At 44.6% G+C, this 15,682-nt stretch overlaps 1 protein-coding gene across 2 annotated transcripts in view; it reads right to left on the bottom strand.

The window, feature by feature from the left end:
- Positions 1-15,682, bottom strand: part of lama5 (laminin, alpha 5) — a 277,790-nt gene that overhangs the window by 5,309 nt on the left and 256,799 nt on the right. Inside the window, exons 69-76 of one of the 2 annotated variants that reach the window (XM_078418700.1) lie at positions 13,640-13,780; positions 12,033-12,163; positions 10,108-10,275; positions 7,686-7,818; positions 6,160-6,308; positions 3,946-4,135; positions 1,210-1,362; positions 277-433 (exon numbers count right to left, since the gene is read on the bottom strand). In XM_078418700.1, coding sequence (XP_078274826.1) covers positions 277-433; positions 1,210-1,362; positions 3,946-4,135; positions 6,160-6,308; positions 7,686-7,818; positions 10,108-10,275; positions 12,033-12,163; positions 13,640-13,780 — 1,222 coding nt within the window. Of the gene's footprint in view, positions 1-276; positions 434-1,209; positions 1,363-3,945; positions 4,136-6,159; positions 6,309-7,685; positions 7,819-10,107; positions 10,276-12,032; positions 12,164-13,639; positions 13,781-15,682 lie in introns of those variants that run through there. The other variant, XR_013548716.1, reaches the window with a different exon arrangement.

Genomic DNA, 15,682 nt, shown 5'->3' with positions numbered 1-15,682 from the left:
TTTCACTGTACGTAGGTATCGCGGTACATGTGACTATAAAGTATCATCATCATCATACAGGTGAGTGTATGTGATTTACACGCAGTTAACTGCAGTTTGTGCATTCCTCACAAAAGAAATGGGTTACTTGGAAGTGATAGTAAAATCACGTACAGCACGGACTACTGTGTTTAGGAACCCTTGAGGATAATGCTGGCTATAGCAAAGCTGTCATGTTGTCAGTAACTCAAATTTGTTAAAATGAAAATGGAAATAGTAATATTTCAATTTTAATACCTATAATTATGTAGCCTCCTACACTGGAGAAAAACGTTCCCATCTCAAGACTTCCCTCAAAGCACGGTGTGACGTTGTAAGCGCGTGAAAGTGGTTCCACAGGTTTTCCATCCAGTTGGAAGTTTCGGATGCAACCGTTAAACTTAGTGGAAGTGCCCTGAAATAAAATAGATACTGCACTTCACTCAATGTTCAGAGTATTTCACACACAGTCACATCTAAATTAATAGGAATGTGGCAAGCACTGCAAAGATCGTTAAAGTAGGACAAAGTGTTTTTTTGAATTACTGGTAAAACACAAAGTACTTGTGCTGTAACACCAGGATAAGCGCTCATCCAAGAAAACCCAATGCCAAAGTAGTCTCTAAACTACCGATACACACTTATGCTATAGGACAATCACTACATAATTAGTAATAAGTTATCTACATGTTAACAAACACACAAACTACATGTTTAACCAAGAAACCTAATCCCAATGCCACATGAGAATCTAAGATGTCTTTACACAGTTAAACTATGGGACAACAAAAACTAGGGGTGTCGATGCCAGTATATCATTGGGGTTATCAAGTGGACATCTCCCCTCACTGGTGTTTCGTTGAGTTAGGCTCACAATAGCTTCATTAACATTATTGGAGTAACGTTGGCCTAGACCAAGGACCTAGGGAACAACTATCTGTAATTCTCCCTGGGGTCGAGGTCTTCCACAAGCTGACCAACAGATGCCAGGAAATGGACGCTAGCGTTGAAATTTACAAGCAAGAGAAGGGGCAAACATAACAGGGAATGGGTTCCAGAATGGCAAGTTACTTAATATGCTGCTGTTTTCCAACACCATCATGGCTAAATTCACATGGGAGTTACAGGTGCAAACCATTTTGTGTTTTATTTCCCAACCGGAGGTTTTAAGCTGTTTTCAGTGCTTTTTACCTGAGCAATCCTCCTTGCTTTTCCTTTTGGAACTGAACCCACATAGAATGGAGCTTTGACCTCCAAGGAAGCTGTGACTGAGATGATCCGTGTTTGTGCCCGTAAACCGTCGATGACCAGCTGCACCTGGTGCCGGTCTCTGCTGAAAAATATCTAGAAACAATACATTTCACAATTAAACAACTACCTGTTTCTGCCTGATATCGGGTTACTCAACTTCAGCAAGAAGGGTGAATGGTGAATGTTCCTTTGTTTAATTATGATCATTGGTCAATAATATACAATGTTAAAACAAAATGGAGCAGATATATGCAAATCTCGCCATATATTGGTGGAAAAAGGCAAATTTTGTATTTAGTTAAACCATAATCAGCTGCAGAATCAAACATGGTTCTGCAGTTGCCCTGGTGAGACCACATCTGGAGTATTGTGTGCAGTTTTCTTCTCCTAATTTGAGGAAGGACGTCCTTGCTATTGAGGCAGTGCAGCGTAGGTTCACGAGATTAATCCCTGGGATGGAGGGACTGTCATAGGAAAGATTAGAAAGACTAGGCTTGTATTCACTGGAGATTTGAAGGATGAGAGGGGACCTTATAGAGACGTATACAGACCTCCCAACATTTGATATTACAAGTTCAGAATTTTGATGTCCAAAATTCAGAATTTTACATCAAAATTCATAATATGGCGTGCAATGCAACTTTTCGGCAAAAAAACCCCATGCCAAATGCACGTCCGCGTTGCGCTACATTCATGTGTGAAAAACGACTATTATTTCCAACAGTCTCTTGGTATTGAATAAAAGAACAATCGTCATAAAATGTATGACTAAGTTATGAAGAAAGAGTTTCATTTAAAAAACTGCACATACCTAATTTAATTGAAGACATACTTGCTCCAGTGGTCTTCAACAGCAAATCCCTATGTTCCATGCCTCCCCAACCCTACTCTCCCCCACCCCCCTCTCCCCACTCCCTCCCCCCACCCTCGCCCCTACTCCCCCCCACCCCTCCCTCCCTTTCCCCCCAAATCCACTCCCCCACCTCTCCTCCCCCACTTCCCTCCCACCCCCACTCCCTCCTCCCACTCCACTGCTCCCCTCCCCCGTACCCCAACCCCCCCCCATCCCCTCTCAACATCAACGGGCCTCACGCTCCGCAGCGAGGCTGAGCCAGCGGCGAGGCGAGGCCAGAGGCGAGGCGAGGCCAGCGGCGAGGTGAGGCTGGGCCAGCGGCGAGAGGCGAGGTGAGGCCAGCGGCGAGAGGCGAGGTGAGGCCAGGCCAGGCGAGTACAGCGACAAGGCCGGGCCATTGGCGGGGCGGGGCGAGGCGAGCGGCGAGACATGTGTTTTGCAGAACAATGTGAGGCAAAATCAGAATGGTGGAAATGAAATAAGAAAGCGGAAACTTTCCGCCAAATTAGGAAGGGTTAGGTGGTCTGCGTATACAATTATAAAAGGACTAAACAATCTAGATGCAGGAAAAATGCCACAGAAGGCAGTGGAGGCCAATTCACTGGATGAATTTAAAATAGAATTAGATAGAGCTCTTGGGGCTAGTGGAATCAAGGGATATGGGCAGAAGGCAGGCACAGGTTACTGATTGTAGATGATCAGCCAAGATCACATTGAATGGCGGTGCTGACTCAATGGGCCAAATGGCCTCCTCGCACCTATTTTCTAAGTTTGATTAGGTCTTCACAAATACTAACAATGCCAATTGTCCCTCAAGATGTGAATTGAGAGCATGGCTTTATATTTTAAATGCTTATTTTGGTTAGGTTATTTTGGTCTGCTCTTCTGCTAGAAAAGCATGCTAACACTTTGGCCTTCATCAGTGCATATCTGGCTTCATGAGCTGGTCTTGCTGTCCTTCACATTGGAGGTTCAGGAAGCTATTTAGTTTCTTCCAGCCGGGTTTATTTTAGACTATTGAGATACGGCACGGAAACAGGCCTTTCAGCCGAGTCCACGCCGACCAACGATCACTACGTTGTCACACTCGGGACAATTTACAATTTTTTGCGAGGGAGAGAATTGACAAAGTCATGGGTCAGGACACTTCTTCAAACTGATCTGAGTAGGAGTAGGAGTTTGCATTTTGCATCCAGCACTTTGCATTTTGCTCAAAATTCCAGCGTCTGCAATGCCACTACTGAAGGAGCTGAATGCAACCGAGGAGCTGCCAGAATTCCACACGGATAAAACTGGAAATTGTGCATTGATTCTAAATGTTTCTGGTCTGCAAGGCAGTGTAGATTTAATTTTGGGAACATTAAAAAATTACTCCAAATCTGGATTTTTTACTATAAATAGTTGGAGGATTGTCATTGGGATGCAATCTCCGATCACAATTACTTGATGTTTGTATTTCTTGATGTCCTGTCCAGATTTTGCACAAGGATACCACATTGTTGTGAGATCACAAATACACCCACCACAATCTCTGGCTCCTAAAAGCACTTCCATGTTTACATATAAAGACAATACATTCCACCCAAGTATATTCTGCTGAATGAGAAATCCTACTAAAAATAGCCTTTCCCCATTCTTAAAAATAAAATTCATGTTAAACTACTTTTAAATTACCCCAATTAAATTGAGCCATTTGTCCTTGTTCTGGAATAAAACAAGGATGCCACATTGAAGTTATCCTACTCTTTGAAGGCCAGAAATAGTCTTGAATAGTCATGTTAATACTGGGAACAGAAGTTTATTTCGGAATCTGCTATACGTACCGTGTGCCACAATCCATCGTTATACTTTTCTTTAGTTGTAATCCGTAGTTTCCTCCCTTTGATTTCAAACATGAAGACAAAACGGCCCTTGGAAAGCAAGAGAACCATAAAGGTGGTTTCCCATTCGTTGGAGACATAAAAAAGCATCCCATGGGATGAATTGCTGCGAACCTCCATGGAGAAACTAGACCTAGAGAAATAAGAGTAAAGCAAATAGCACAAAGCCTTCTCAAGTTCATAAAAACATTCAGATTCTAAGAAATTTGAGCAAAATCTGTCAGATTGAGCTGGAGTACCATAGAACATAAGACAGTACTGCAAAGTAACAGGCTTTTCGGCTCACAATGTTTGTGTCGAACAAGATGCTAAATTATCACTACTCCCTTTTACCTGCACACGTTAGAAATCCCTCTAGTCTGCATATTCATGTGCCTCACTTAAAATATCTGAAACACCACTGTCGTATCTGCTTTCACACCATCTCTGGCAGTGCCTTCCACATACCCACCACTCGATTGTCTCCTTTAAACTTTCCCCCTCTAACCTTAAAGCTACACCCTCTAGTCTGTGATATTTCCATCCTGGAATCAAGGTTCCGACTGTCTACCCCATCTCTGCCTCTATAATTTTATAAACTTTTACCAGCTCAGCCTCATCCTAAAACACTCCAGAAAAAACAATCCCAAGTTAATCCAGGCACCATCCTGGTAAACCTCTTCCGCCGTCCCTCTCTAAAGACTCTTCATCCTTCCTGTGGTGCGGCAAATTAGAACTACACACAGTTCTCCAAAAGAGGCCTAACCACAGTTTTATAAAGTTGCAGCATGTCTTCCTGACTCCAATGCTCAATTCCCCCACTGCCCACCACATAGAGACAGTGATGGAAGGGTGTTATTCTAGCTGGAGGTCTGTGACCAGTGGTATGCCACGGAGATCTCTGCTAGGACCTACATTGTCTGGGACACATATGAATGACTTAGAGAAAATGCAGATGGGTTGGTTAGTAAGTTTGCAGATGACGGAATTGCCGACAATGAGAAATGCTGTCAAGGAATACAGCAGGATATAGATCGGCTACCACACCTAACCACAGTTTTATAAAGTTGCAGCATGTCTTCCTGACTCTAATGCTCAATTCCCCCACTGATGAAGGCAATTCTTATCCACGTGTTGCCACCTTCATGGAGCAAAGAACTTGGATCCCAAGATCCTTCTATACATCAAAGCTGTTAAGGGTCTTGCCATTAACTGGATGTTGTCCCTTTATATTTGACCTCTCAAAAAGTGAAAAATCACACACTTGCTCAGATTAAACTCCATCTGTTATTTCTCCTACCATATCTGTAGCCGATCTATATCCTGCTGTATTCTTTGACAGCATTTCTCACTGTTGGTAATTCCGCCATTTCCTTTGTCATCTGCAAACTTACTAACCAACCCATCTACATTTATATGTGTCCCAGACAATGGAGGTCCTAGCAGAGATCTCTGGCATACCACTGGTCACAGACCTCCAGCTAGAATAACACCCTTCCATCACTCCCCTCTGTCTCTATGTTATAGTTCTAAATCCAAACCACCATGTCACCATAGTTCCCATGCATCTTAGAGTTATAAAGTATGGAAACAGGCCCTGCGGCCCAACTTGCTCACACTGACCAACATGTCCCATCTATACTAGCCCTACCTGCCTGCATTTGGCCCATATCCCTCTAAATCTATCCTATCCATGTACCTGTCCAAATGTTTCTTAAATGTTACAATACTACCTGCCTCAGATACCTCCTCCAGCAGCTTGTTCTCTACACCCACCAACTTCTGTGCAAAATAGTTATCCCTCAGGTTCCTGTTAAATCTTTCCTCCCTCACCTTAAACCCATGTTCTCGATTACCCTGGTCTGGGCACGAGACTCTGTGCATCTCCCCGATCTATTCCTCTCATGATTTTGCACACCACCAGTCTCATGGATCAGCCTACCATGAGATTCAATAGCATAGTTATCTTTTATGTTTAAATACTCCTTCCATAAAGGAATGTGTATTACAAACAATTTCATTGCCACTGTGCACTGAACCTAAAGTGTTCCAAGTTATATGTCCACACAGGAAATATCCACATCCGAAATGAACAACGCAAATGCAAGGAAAAATACATTTGAATGTCTACATTTAAAGTCATTCAAAAAGACAGGAGTGGAGGTTGGGGAAACTTGCCTCACACGGAAGGATTGTGGAATGTTGTCATATTCCAAGCGGCTGAGGTGGGAACCTCTGAAGTATTGGGCGTTGCTCACAGCGGCTGGTTCCCTTGGCAACCGGCAACTTTCCTGCATCCGCTTTTTGCTTCTAATCTTGCTGGTAGCCTTCAAGATTCAAAATCAAAATTACACAACATGTCCCAAAGACCTCACACTCAGGTTAAAAAGTCCCATTCTTTATAACAGCACAACTGGCCATTTTTAATTGCGTCTTCAACATGGTGAATAATCCAAAAGGGTTTTAAGCGAGAGCCACATCAGGAGATACAAGTGTGTAGGAAGGAACTGCAGGTGCTGGTTTACACCAAAGATAGATGCTGGAGTAACTCAGCGGGTACGACAGCATCTCTGGAGAGAAGGAATGGGTGACGTTTCAGTCTGAAGAAGGGTCTCGACTCGAAACATCACCCATTCCTCTTCTCCAGAGATGCTGCCTGTCCTGCTGAGTTACTCCATCCAGCATTGTGTGTGTATATCTTCAGGAGACACAAGGTCAAGGGAGGGAAGTTTCAAAGAGTTTGGGTGAAGGTTTAATTTACAGGAAAGTAGTTGGAGCCACACTGGGGACAGAGATTAGGGCCTTGGCAGTAGAGTGCAGAGTTGCCAATGGATGGTGAAGAGAGCAGAGCTGAAGAGTGCAGAAGTTGCAGAGGAGTGATGGATACAATTGGGTTGTATAGCTAGGGATAAAGCAATAAAGCAATAAACTCAATCCGTAAAAATCAAATTAGCTTATCATAATCTTAAAACCATAAGATTCAGGATCAGGATTAGGCCATTCGGCCCATCAAGTCTGCTCTGCCATTCGATCATGGCTGATCTATTTTTCCCTCTCAACCCCATTCTCATGCCCTCTCTCCGTAACCTTTGATTCCTATCTTGAAATAGAAAACACATGCAATATTGAAAAGATCAAGTGCATCTGTGCATTCCAGGAAATGTTACTGACTTTTGCGATGCAAAGTTCAACTTATTTAATTTTTTATAGTCGTAAGATCATAAGTAAAAGGAGCAGAATTAGGCCATTCGGCCCATCATGTTTACACCATTCAAACATGGCTGATCTATCTCTTCCTCCTAACCCCATTCTCCTGCTTTCTCCCCATAATCCTTGACACCCATACAAAAAAGAATCTATCTATTTCTGCCTTAAAAATATCCATTGAAGGCCTCCACAGCCTTCTGTGGCAAAGAATTCCACAGATACACCACCCTCTGATGAAAGAAACTCCTCCTCCTTCCTAAAGGAACGGATTTTAATTCTGAGGCTCTAACCTCTGGTTCTAGACTCTCCCATCAGTGGAAACATCCTCTCCACATCCACTCTACCCAAGCCTTTCACTGTTGATGCTCGCGAATGCTTGTCATTTACCGAGGTGCTTAAATTCTCCAGTTTAAATTCCATGTGGAATATTTTGGAGAACCAAGAACCAAGAACCAAGATGGGTGATGACATGAGGATGGGCCTCCAATCTCACTTACCTGTCTGGCTTTGTCCTTCTTGTGAAGGCGTATCTGCTGGGGTGGCTTTTGCCGAGGGCAACTGTTCAACTCTGCACCCACCATCAAGTCATGCTTCTGGAGATTCATGACCGACTGCTGGCTTGAATCTTTACTGCACAAGAAAGGTAATAAACACTCATCCTTTTGCACGCAGGTTAATATTAATTTGACCGCGCCACATTTACATTTTCTATTATGTCGTGTTGAATAAATGTGTGCATTTCTGGTTATAGAGCTCAGAAACAGGCCCTTTGGCCCACCAAGTGGCTCAGTGGCAGAGTTGCTGCCCTACAGCGCCAGAGTTCCAGGTTCGATCCTGACTACGCGTGCTGTCTGTACGGAGTTTGTACGTTCTCCCTGTGACTGCATGGGTTTTCCCCGGTTTCCCCCCACATGCCAAAGATGTGCAGGTTTATAGGTTCAATATGTGGGAAGGAATTGTAGATGCAGGTTAATACCAAAGATAGGCACAAAGTGCTGGAACAACTCAGCAGGTCAGGCAGCATCTCTGGAGAAAAAGAGTAGGTGAAGTTTTGGGTCAGAACCTCCGACCTGAAACGTTCACTGTTCCTTTGCTCCAGGTTGGTAGGTTAATAGGCTTCTGTACATTGTACCTGGTGTGTAGGATAGAACTAGTGTACGGGTGATTGCTGGTCAGCGTGGATTGAAGGACCTGTTTCCACGCTGTATCTTTAAACTCTAAAGCCCAAATGAACCGTCGATCATTGATTTACATGAATCCTACATTAATGCCAAGTTTTATTCTCCCCACATTCTTGTCCATTTCAGTGCCCATTCTACACACACGTTAGGAGCAATTTACAGTGGACAATAAGCCTACCAAACCCCGCATCTTAGGGATGTGGGAGAGAAGCTGGAGCACTCAGAGGGAATATGGGTGGTCAGACAAAGAACGTGCAAACTCCACACAGATGGCAGCCAAGATGTGGCACAGTGGCTCAGCACTAGAGTTGCTGCCTTACAGTGCCAGAGACCCGGGTTTGATGCTGTCTGTGTGGAGTTTGTATCTTCTCCCCATGACCACCCGCGTTGTGACTGCGTGGGTTTTCTCCGGGTGCTCCATTTTCCTCCCACACTCCAAAGATGTCCAGGTTTGTAGCCGAGGTAAAATTATTCAATGATATTTTATTGTCGCCTGTAGGAATACGCATACAATGAAATTCTTGCTTTTGCATACAATCTGGTAAAATCATACAGCAGACTTCACCTGGGCAGTACACAAATTGTACGTTGTCCCCAGTGTGTAGGATAATGCTGGTGGACGGGGGATTGCTGGTCGGCGTGGATTTAGTGGGCCGAAGGGCCTGTTTTCAACCTGTAGCTCTAAAGTTTAAAATAAAGTCTAAAAAGATTGGGAGTGAACTACCCGAGTCGACAGCACTGTGAAACAGTGGCTCAACCAGCTGCAACCCTGTGAAATTGTAATTGGACTTCAGGGGTGCAAAGATTTACAAGGATGTTGCCAGGACAGAGGTTTATAGCTATAAGGAAGACTTGAGCTCGGGTTTAACCCTCTATCTCTGTTTAGTTTAGTTTAGAGATACCGCGCAAACCAGCCCTTCGGCCCACCAAGTCCATGCCGACCAGCGTTCCGCACACTTACACTATCCTACACACACTAGGGACAATTTTACATCCATACATTTATACCAAGCCAATTAACCTTCACCCATAGTGAGGCCCACCGCAAATTGGAGGAACAGCACCTCATATTTCGCTTACAGCCCAGCGGTATGAACATTGACTTCTCTAACTTTAGACAGCTCCTCTGTCCCTCTCTTCCCCTCCCCCTTCCCAGTTCTCCCACTGTCTTCCTGTCTCCAACTACATCCTTCCTATGTCCCGCCCCCCCCGACATCAGTCTGAAGAAGGGTCTCGACCTGAAACGTCACCCATTCCTTCTCACCAGAGATGCTGCCTGACCAGCTGAGTTACTCCAGCATTTTGTGAACCTTCGATTTGTACCAGCATCTGCAGTTATTTTCCTACACAACCTACAAACCTGTATGTATTTGAGGGTGGGAGGAAACCGAAAATCTCGGAGGAAACCCACGCAGGTCACGGGGAGAACATACAAACCGTACAGAAAGCACACGAAGTCAGGATTGAACCCAGGTCTCTGGCCCTGTAAGGCAGTAACTCTACCGCTATGCCACCGTGCCACCCCACTTTGACTAATTATGTTACCTGATCTACTGAGTATTCTCAGTATTTTCTGTTTTGTTAAATAATTTTGTCGTTGAGTCATGCACAAATATCAGGCAGTACTGCACTAGTAATGTGAACAGCAGGTCTTATCCACGCTTCAAGTATTCGAGGTGGCATCCCTACTGAGGACCAGGTTAGCTGATTGCTGATCCTGTGTACTCTCAAAGCTCACCGATACATGAAGACGTTTGTCATGCAGCCAGTCAAGTTAGCTCCCAGGTGAGTCGTCGGCCCACCACCCAGGTAAAGGTGTCCCTCCTCGATCTCCCTCGGCTGCCGCCTCTTTCTCCTGGACAGTTTTGTTTGCAGTTTCTCCTGATCATCGATCGCCATTTTAATCCTCAGGGAAAGAAAGGAAAATGGCAGATTAGACCTAAATTTCAATTACAGCGGTGACCACATTTCATAAAGTTAGTTAATGGCCGCAAAATGCTTCATGACATGTGAAATGCATTGTATAAATCTGAGACACAAAGTGCAGGTTCATATCTAACCAGGATTACCCCTAGTTGGCTTTTCCCTCCCGTGTCCCCCCCCCCCCCCCCCCCCATCCCCACCCTAGTCATCTACCAGTTCTACTGGTCGCATCCTTGTATACCTCTTGTTATCACACCTTCCCCAGCCAACAATGGACCATTATGAGCTCCACCCTTCTTGTCATCTGATGCCGGCCTTGATTTGTTCTGGCCTTTTCTTGCCTCCAGTTTATTCCCCACCCCCACCTCTACTTTCATTCTGAAGAAGTGTTCCGACTTGAAAGTTCACCAATTCCCAGAATGGCGGGACTGTCGTATGTTGAAAGACTGGAGCGACTAGGCTTGTATACACTGGAATTTAGGATGAGAGGGGATCTTATCGAAACATATCAGATTATTAAGGGGTTGGACACGTTAGAGGCAGGAAACATGTTCCCAATGTTGGGGGAGCCCAGAACCAGGGACCACAGTTTAAGAATAAGGGGTAGGCCATTTAAAACGGAGATGAGGAAAAACCTTTTTCAGTCAGAGAGTTGTAAATCTGTGGAATTCTCTGCCTCAGAAGGCAGTGGAGGCCAATTCTCTGAATGCATTCAAGAGAGAGCTAGATAGAGCTCTTAAGGATAGTGGAGTCAGGGGGTATGGGGAGAAGGCAGGAACGGGGTACTGATTGAGAATGATCAGCCATGATCACATTGAATGGTGATGCTGGTTCAAAGGGCCGAATGGCCTCCTCCTGCACCTATTGTCTATTCTTTTTCTTTTTCTCCAGAGATGCTGCCGGTCCCGCTGAGTTACTCCAGCATTTTGTGTCTATCTTCGGTATAAACCAGCATCTGCAGTTCCTTCCTACACATTTTGTTCAACTTTCTGGCATCTGACATTTTGTCATATTGCAGGGCATCAGATACAAGGAATGAAATTTTATTTAGTGGCATAATATGTTTCTTCAGTACAAATTATATAATTGTGTGATTAAAAAGTGATGACCCAAACCTAGAGACTAAATTCTAAAAGACACCTTCAATTGAAGTAAAAATAAGTTTGTGTGCTGTACTGTTCTATGTTCTAAATCAGAAAAAAAATAGTACTTCCGGATGTGAAACGCATAATCCATGAGTCAGACGGACATAAGAACCAGATGTCAGTGAAAGAACATCCTGATTTAGTTTAATTTAGAGATACAGTGCAGAAACAGGCTCTCTGGCCCACCGAGTCCGTGCCGACCATCGATCACCACGCATTAACACTATCCTACACACAAGGGACAATTTACAATTTTCCGAAGCCAATTAACCTACAAACCTGTACGTCTTTGGAGTGTGGGAGGAAACCGGAGCACCCGGAGAAAACCTGTGCAGGTCATGGGGAGAATGTACAAACTCTGTACAGACAGCACCCGTAGTCAGGATCGAACCCAGGTCTCTGGCACTGGAAGGCAACAGCTCTAACGCTCCGCCACCGTGCCGCAATTCTATGACAAATGTGGTTAAAAGACCATGTCCCGGCTGGATACTTTTCAGATATTCCCACAAACTACATTAGAATTTGCCCATTTCAGATGTTGCTGTACATTTTTTTTAACAAATGACTTTTGGAGCTGTAAAATCAGAGGACTTACTGTTCATTCTTGATGTAGAAGGACACATGGTGCAGGCTCCCATCTGTATACTGCATTTGACTTTTAACTTCCTTATTAAATACCTTAAGGGCCACTAATCCCTGCTTCAAAGAGACTAGACAGTTCCCTTCCTAACAAAGCGAAGCAAAAAAAATTAAGTTCAACTGGAGAATAGCAGGTTGTGTGCAAGAAAAACAGATTTTTTTTTTAACTAAGTCTCAAAATCTGGCCCATATTTTATGAATATGAAATATTCCTTTGCCTGTAGCATTACATAACATAACATAACATAACATAACAACACTTTATTGTCACTCGGCTTTTTACACCGAACGAAATTTCAGCAGTCACACAAAACACAGCAAAAAAGAAAAGAACACAGGACACCCGACCCCAACACAAACATCCATCACAGTGACTCCAAACACCCCCTCACTGTGATGGAGGCAACAAAACTTCCCCTCTCTTCTCCCCGCACCCACGGACAGACAGCTCGACCCCTACCGAGGCAAACGACACGCAAGGCCCCCGCAAACGCAATCATTTAGAGTGATAGAGTCCTACAGTTTGGAAACAGGCCCTTTGGCACAACTTGCCCATGCCGACCAACATGCCCCCAATAACACTACATCTGCCTGATTTTGGCCCATATATCCCTCTAAACCTGCCCTATCTATGTACCTGTCCAAATGTTTCTTAAATGTTACGATAGCCCCTGCCTCAATTATCTCCTTCGGCGGCTTGTTCCATACACCCACTGCCCTTTGATGGATAAAAAAGTTACTCCTCAGGTTCCCATTAAATCTTCCACCAACAACCTTAAACCTATTTATTTTACTGTTTGTTAATTAAAAGATATAGTGTGGAAACAGGCCTTTCAGCCAGAGTGCGCACTAACTACTGATCACTCGTTCAAACTACTTCTACATTATCCCACTTTGTGGGATGTGGGAAGAAACCGGAGAAACTGGAGGAAACGCACGTCGCAATAGGGAGAATGTGCAAACTCTGACCCTTCTTCAGACCTGAAATGTCAACTATTCTTTTTCTCCAGAGAAGCTGCCTGACCCGCTGAGTTATTCCAGCATTTTGTGCCTGTCTTCGGTATAAACCAGCATCTGCAATTCCTTCTCCGACACGGCTTATCCTTTCAAACGTAACGAAACGACCACAACACAAGCTGGCTCCTGAAGGGTGCCATTCAATAACCTGGAGCAGATATTTCTTGTGTTCTAAAGTCTGCAGATAATGCCAGGTGATTAGCAGAGTGATCTAACTGGGAAGGGGAGAACCTGGGAAAAGAACATAATCCTACCCTCTGGTGAAACGGGAGCAGGTTGTAAATGAAAACTCAAGGCTCATCAGCCTTCTATATGCACTTGCTTTTGCATTCTGCACCAGTTCTGTCAGAGGCAGAGATGCCCATCCCAAGATTTGCAGCCGGGTTTGCACAGAAGAAGCAATGGGTTCAACAACAGCCCAGCCCTCTGCACACATCCATCAATGTAAAGAAGGCTCCCGACCCGAAACATCCCCCATCCACTGGCCTGAGCAGTACAGGTGTGGCCTGCTAGTATCCACGCTGTCCACCCACAGCTCCCACTTACAGCCGTGTGGTAGTAAAACATCAGGGCATTCTGTTGCTGGGTCTGGAAACCAAAGCCTGACATGAGGTCACGAAGCACCGGAATATTCTGAGGCATCAGACTCATGTATCCCTGGCCAGTAAAATCGACAGAGCGCGAGATCTGAAACAAAATGCAGAATAATGTCAGGCTGAAAGAGTGAGAGAGTGAGAGAGTGAGAGAGTGAGAGAGTGAGAGAGTGTGTGTGTGTGAACTCAGCGGGACAGGCAGCATCTCTGGAGAGAAGGAATGGGTGACCTTTTGGGTCGAGACCCTTCAGAAGGATCTCGACCTGAAACGTCACCCATTCCTTCTCTCCAGAGATGCTGCCTGTCCTGCTGAGTTACTCCAGCATTTGTGTCTACCTTTGATTTAAACCAGCATCTGCAGTTCTTTCCTACACATGTATGTATATGTGTGTTGGGTGTGTGCAGGTGTGTGTATGTGCAAGTGTGTGTGTGTATATGTACTTGTGTGTGCGTATGCATGTGCATACATTAGTAAGAGAACCAGAATTAGGCCATTCGGCCCATAGAATCTGTTCCATCATTTAATCATGGCTAATCAATTTTTCTTATCGAAACATATCAGATTATTAAGGGGTTGTCACGTTAGAGGCAGGAAACATGTTCCCAATGTTGGGGGAGCCCAGAATCAGGGGCCACAGTTTAAGAATAAGGGGTGGGCCATTTAGAACGGAGATGAGGAAAAACTTTTTCAGTCAGAGAGTTGTAAATCTGTGGAGTTCTCTGCCTCAGAAGGCAGTGGAGGCCAATTCTCTGAATGCATTCAAGAGAGAGCTGGATAGAGCTCTTAAGGATAGTGGAGTCAGGGGGTATGGGCAGAAGGCAGGAACGGGGTACTGATTGAGAATGATCAGCCATGATCACATTGAATGGCGGTGCTGGTTCGAAGGACCGAATGGCCTACTCCTGCACCTATTGTCTATTGTCTATAACGTCCCTCTCCCAATGACAAAAATAGCTCACATTTCATGCTGCGCCTTTCCTGGACTAGACTTTAACATGAGCAGTAGCCAAACAGTAGAATCAGTCACTGCTGCTCTGAGATGATTGTAGGGAGAGTATCTGGAGGAGCAGATGTGCATCATGTGCCCGTAATGTGGCAGAATATAGACAGTGAGCAGAATCATACTGACTGTGCACAAAATCTGACTGCTAAAGAACCTTGGACCCTAGTACTTTCTCACTTGGAATTATTTACAGTCAAATCATTTGAATGTGCAGAAGCAGGTAAAGAACGGGCAGTTAATGACAAAGACAAGAAAAGTACCTGTACACTCATGGAGATTTTAGTTTAGTTTAGTTTAAAGAGGCAGCATGGAAACAGGGCCTTTGGCCCACCGAGTCCGCACTGACCAGTGATCACCCGTACACTAGTTCTATCCTACACATTAGGGGCAATTACAGAAGCCAATTAATCTATAAACCTGCACATCATTGGCCTGGGTAGAGTGAATGTGGAGAGGATGTTTCCACTTGTGGGAGAATCGAGGACCAGAGGCCATAGCCTCAGAATAAAGGGACATACCTTTAGAAAGATGAAGAGGACTTTCTTGAGTCAAAGGGTGGCGAATCTGTGAAATCCATTGCCACAGACGGAGGCCTGTGGAGGCCGTCAATGGATATTTTTAAGGCGGAGATTGACGGATTCTTGATTAGTAAGGGTGTCAGGGGTTATGGGGCGAAGGCAGGAGGGAAAGATAGGCCAGCCGTGATTGAATGGCGGAGTAGATGGGTCGATGGGTCGAATGGCCTAATTCTGCTCCCAGAAAGTGTGACCTTATATTGTATTGGTTATTAACAACACAGCCCCCATTATCATCATATCATATATATACAGCGCGGAAACAGGCCTTTTCGGCCCACCAAGTCCGCGCCGCCCAGCGATCCCCGCACATTAACACTATCCTACACCCACTAGGGACAATTTTTTACATTTACCCAGTCAATTAACCTACATACCTGTACGTCTTTGGAGTGTGGGAGGAAACCGAAGATCTCG

Source organism: Rhinoraja longicauda, chromosome 22 (assembly GCF_053455715.1).
Source record: "Rhinoraja longicauda isolate Sanriku21f chromosome 22, sRhiLon1.1, whole genome shotgun sequence".
In the NCBI taxonomy this organism is placed as follows: domain Eukaryota; kingdom Metazoa; phylum Chordata; class Chondrichthyes; order Rajiformes; family Arhynchobatidae; genus Rhinoraja; species Rhinoraja longicauda.
This window is presented reverse-complemented; position numbering and strand designations above follow the sequence as displayed.